At 67.9% G+C, this 4,689-nt stretch overlaps 1 protein-coding gene across 2 annotated transcripts; it reads left to right on the top strand.

Moving 5' to 3' along the window:
• The first annotated feature begins 2,081 nt into the window (after positions 1 to 2,081).
• Positions 2,082 to 4,123, top strand: C11H4orf48 (chromosome 11 C4orf48 homolog). Of its 2 annotated transcripts, none has more exons than XM_011221424.3 (4): positions 2,082 to 2,205; positions 2,506 to 2,667; positions 2,866 to 2,954; positions 4,009 to 4,123. In XM_011221424.3, exons 2-4 carry the CDS (start codon positions 2,532 to 2,534, stop codon positions 4,072 to 4,074), a joined length of 291 nt encoding a protein of 96 aa, XP_011219726.2. In that variant the 5' UTR covers positions 2,082 to 2,205; positions 2,506 to 2,531; the 3' UTR covers positions 4,075 to 4,123. The 2 variants fall into 2 exon arrangements, with proteins under 2 accessions (XP_011219726.2, XP_034528108.1); XM_034672217.1 differs by having other exon boundaries at positions 2,113 to 2,216.
• The last annotated feature ends 566 nt before the right edge of the window (positions 4,124 to 4,689 follow it).

Raw genomic sequence — 4,689 nt, 5'->3', positions numbered from 1 at the left:
GCTGGTGTGCACGGCCACAACTGGATACCGTCGCAAAGCACGGGACCCTCAGGAGGGGACATGAAGAAGTGGGGGGCAAAGGACTGCCCTGAGGGGTGCGGGCGAAGGTGGGGCGCTGGGGGAGGGGACTGCGGGGCTGCTGAGCCAGGGGCGGGGGTACTGAGGACTGTCCCTAGATTCTGCAGGTGGGTCGGGGTAGCTGAGGTCGCAGGCCGGACGGGAGTGGGCTCAAGGCGAGAAAGGAGGAGAAAATGGACCGAGGGGAGAAGTGCAGCCGAGGCGGGGTGGGGCTCGGGACTCACGAGCTTTGTTTCCTTTGGATATAAAAGCAAAACAAAACAAAAACCAATCACAGGGGCGGCTGGGTGGCTCAGGCGGTCAAGCGGCTGACTCTCCATCTCCGCTTAGGTCTTGCTCTCAGGGTCCCGAGTTTCAGAAAAGAAGACGACATCGCAGCCTGTTCGCTGAAGGGAAGGCTCCAATCGAGAGGGGAAAGCCGGTGCCCTGGGGAGGGGACACCCGCGCTGGGGGGATGGAAAGGGAGCGAGCTCCTGACTCCCGCACTTCAAGAGCCCGGCAGCTCCGAGGGCCGCCCCAGGTCCGGCCCCCGACATCCCGCGGCTCCGGCGGCCGCTCGGTCCCCTCGGTAGGCGCGCGCGGTGGCGGCAGGAGGTCGAGGGTGTGTTCCGCTCGAAGGTCAGGCTGGACCGTGGGTTGAAATGAACCCGAAGAGGAGGATCCCAGCGTGCGGGGGAAGCGGGAGTACGCACGCGACGATGGATCCGCTGCCGGAGGGGCTGGAGCCAGGTGCCATCGGGACCCCGGGGACGTAGCGCATCAGCAACTCCTCCCTACTAAGCAGGACGCGCCGGACAAGCCTGCAGCGGGGCCGGGCAGAGCGTGCTTCCAGAGCACCGCTGCCTGAGGTCTAGCCGGCGCCTTGCTTCTGGGTAGGCTGGGTCCCCCTCGGCGCGTGGACGCGGCTGTGTGCCTGTGCGCGGAGCGGGTGACCCGCACAGGTCACAAGCGTGAGACGGAGAGGCAGAAAAAAGCCAAGGCCGAGTGGCGTCTTCGGTCCCAGGAGCCCCGCAAGGCTGCAGCGCGGGGCTCCGCCCTCGGGGCTCCCAGCGAGGAAGAGCGCGGAAGCGCGCACGTCCGGGCCCGCGGCACGCAGTCTCCCCGCCGAGGCCCCCCGGGGCCCGCCGGCCGGGAAGAGGAGAGAGAGACGGTCACGAGCACCGCCCCTCCCCTGGGTCGGGAAGCCAGCCGAGGCCTCAGCTGACCCGAAGGCCGGCGCGGGGGGCGGAGGACGTCGAAGCGCGGCGCCACCCCGCACAGCGCCGGCGGCTGGGGTCTCCCCCAAGTCCGCTGCCTGGACGTGGGCCTGGGGCGCGCGTGGGCCCGGCGGAAACCTAAAACCCGCGCGCCTCCGGAGCCTCGGGGGAGGCACGCGAGGCTCTTTACTTGCAACAGCCCTGCGCATTCACGAGGGAGAAAAGGGCACAGAGAACCCACGCGACCCTCCCAGGTCACACAGCAGGAAGGTGGTAGGACCTCAAGGCTGGGAGAGGCGGGGCCGAAGGGTAGTGGCAAATAGTTGTCCACGCTCCGAGAGGTGGAGAGGAGGGACCCGGCCGGCCGGAGGGCTTCTCCCCGACCCTGAGGGTCAGGGGCGAGGTCGCGCGGGAGTGAGGTCCAGAGGGTAGATTCCCCACCGCCCCACAGCCGGGCTCGTTCCTGGCCCTGATCTCCCCGGCGCAATCCGACCCGACCGGACCCTACAGGCTGGTGGGGAGCCTCTCCAGCCCCTGACGTGCATAGATCCCCTCCCTCAGGATCGGCCCCAAGGACACCCCGAGACTCCGCACCGCTGGACTCTAGCAGATTTCCCGCTTCCTCAGCTTCCCTCCCGCCCGCAGTGGCTCTCGAGGTTCCGCCCAAACGCCGCCTCCTCCCGGCAGCCCTCCAGACTCCAACGCCTGTGAGCCTGGTGGGGCCTGCAGCCCGTCCAGGGTTGAGCCCTCGGAGTTCGGAGCTTCCTCGGTCCCTTTAAACTGGCGGTTCTAGCAGTCTGGGGTTCCCATGACAACGACGGCGAAGGGGGACCCGGGCGGGGTCGGGTCGGAGCGCATGCGCGGTGTGCGCCCGACGCAGCACGTCTTCCCGAGTCGCCGGCGCTGCTGTAGCGGGGGTTCCTGAACTGCGGTGAGGGCGGGGTGAGGCGTTCGCGGGCCCGGGGGGGGCGGGTTGCAGGCTCGGGGTGCAGGGGTGCGGGGGTCCCTGAACTGGGGTGAGGGCGGAGTAGGGGGTCTCTGAACCCCGGTGAGGGCAGGATGGGAGGGGTCCGCGGGCCCGGGATGGGGCGGGGTAGGGGGGGTGCGAGGGGTTCGCGGGCTCCGAAGGGGTGGGCGGGGTGCTAGGGGTTCGCGGGCCCGGGGGGTGAGGGCGGACTGGGGGTCCGTGAACCCCGCTGAGGGCGCCGCTGACCTCCGCGGCTCGCTGCAGGGCGGCCCGGCTCCCTGCGCTCGGCCATGGCCCCCCCGCCTCCGTGCAGGCTCCCGAGGTCGCTGCCGCCGTGGCCGCTGCTGCTGCTGCTGCTGAGCGTGGCGCTGCTGGGTTTCCAGGCCCGCGCCGAGCCCACCGCCGGGAGCGCCGTCCCCGCGCAGAGTACGTGCGTCGCGGAGGGGTCCCCACGGGGCCCTGACGCCACCAGAGCGTGTGGGAACACCGTGCCGCCTCATTGTTCCCAGCACGGACCCTGCGCCCCCTCCGCAGTCCGGTCCCGGGCCGCCCCTTTGGTGGGAGGTGCTGGGGCGGGGCTGGGCTAGGGTGACGTTCCCTCCGAGCTAATGCGCACCCCCGCAGGCCGTCCGTGCGTGGACTGCCACGCGTTCGAGTTCATGCAGCGCGCCCTGCAGGACCTTCGGAAGACGGCCTACAGCCTGGACTCGCGGGTGAGTGCCTCCGACCGGCCGGGAGGCAGCTGCCTGGGGGTGGGGGGCAAGGATCCAAGTGGCCGGTGATCGTCCTGCCCTCATCTGGCTCCAGTGTTCTGAGGGGCATTCTGGGCGCAGGTCTCACCCATGAGCGTTTCCAGCCCCAGTGAGGGAGGTGCCCCCTTCCCCACGTCCTCCTTGGGCTTTTTTCCCTGTGAACCACACCCAGGAGCAGAGGAAGAACCCTCTAGTCTCAGTCCAGCCCCCCCCCCACCACGGGGCAGTGAGGCCCAGCGGGCAGGGGAGAAAGGGCTCACGTTCCCTGGGTCAGAAAGGGGGGGAGGGTTGGGCAAGAAAGGGCAGCTTAGGAGGGCGGTCTGGGGGGCTCCGCACCCCCCCAGCCTCACCTGGGGAGGGATGGGTGTGTGCACAGGGTGCAGGGATCACCCCCCAAGTCTGGGAGGAACACTGAACGGTCCCACCCTCTCCCACGTCCTCACTGTGCCTTAGCCAAGGGAATTTTCACTTAGGACAGAGATATGTACTCCTTTCGGGAATGGGGGAGAATCTCCAGAAGTGGAAAGAAAGGGAGACCCCACCCTGGTCCCCTTTTCTGGCCCGCTCCCCAGGGCCCAGATTGAGGCCTAGAGTGCCTCTAGGGTCTGCACCTCATCGAGTCTGGGTCTGGGCTCCTGAGAGGAGCAGTCCCTGCCTCTCTTCGGTATAGCGTTGGCCGGGGATGGGGACCCTAAGAGGCATCATATGGGTTGAAGGAGAACTGCTGAAAAGTAGTCCTGGCATGGGGTGAGCGTGTGCAGGGTCCTGGACAGGACAGCTGTGCCGGCAGAAACCGCGGAGGGTCTAGAGGAAGAGTGTGGGAAGGGGACGAGGTTCACAGGGTAGCAGAGGGTCTGACAGTCTCTGTGTCTGGGGGGCTCCGAGGTCTCAGGAACAGATGGAGAGGGTACTGCCAATGGCCTTGAGGGGGAAGCCCGGAGATGGGTGCCCTCAGGAGCTGGTGGGTAGAGCGGAGGCGCAGCGCCCTGTCCTCACGCCCCCTATTGCTTTGCAGACGGAGGCGCTCCTGCTGCAGGCCGAGCGCCGGGCCCTGTGTGCCTGTTGGCCTGCCGGGCGCTGAGGATCTTCAGACAGTGCTGTTCCCTCATCAATAAACACCCGGCCCAGCACATTGTGTCCTGTCTCCCTGTTCTGGCCATCAGAGCCCCCCTGCGTCGCCCCCAGGGGTCCCTGGTATGGGACTTGGTTTCCCCAGCTGTTCGTGTGGGCCACACCAGGGCCAGTGGTAAGCAGATACATGTATCTGGCCCCACGTGTGGACATGCGCCCATAGGCACTGTGTGGCCACTGCAAATCTGCCTTCAGACCCCTGCTCGCTCGCCTGCCTGCCCTTTGAGGCCAGGAGAGTGTGGAAGCTGGCCTCGTTCCCTGGAACAGCTGTCCCAGTGCTGAGCGCCACCCCCCCCAGGCTCCTCTGCACTGCATTGGGGATGCCTGTAGTGGAATCTCCCTGCGGGCCCGGCCAGTGGACCCCCACAGCCAGGGAAGGCTCCTCCAGGAACACAGGGCTGGCACGGTCCCCCAGCCTCCACCCAGCCTGCCGGGCCCCTCCTACAGCCCCAGCCCAGCCCATGGGCTCCAGGGAGTACGAATCTGGGCCTGAATACAAGCGTGGTGCCTGTGGGTAACAGGCCCGTCCACAGGTGTGTGCACAGCACCAGTAGGAGGCCTCCAG

The sequence above is a fragment of the Ailuropoda melanoleuca genome, chromosome 11 (assembly GCF_002007445.2).
Source record: "Ailuropoda melanoleuca isolate Jingjing chromosome 11, ASM200744v2, whole genome shotgun sequence".
NCBI classification, from domain to species: domain Eukaryota; kingdom Metazoa; phylum Chordata; class Mammalia; order Carnivora; family Ursidae; genus Ailuropoda; species Ailuropoda melanoleuca.
The sequence above is the reverse complement of the archived record's forward strand: the minus strand, read 5'-3'. Positions and strand labels throughout refer to the sequence as shown.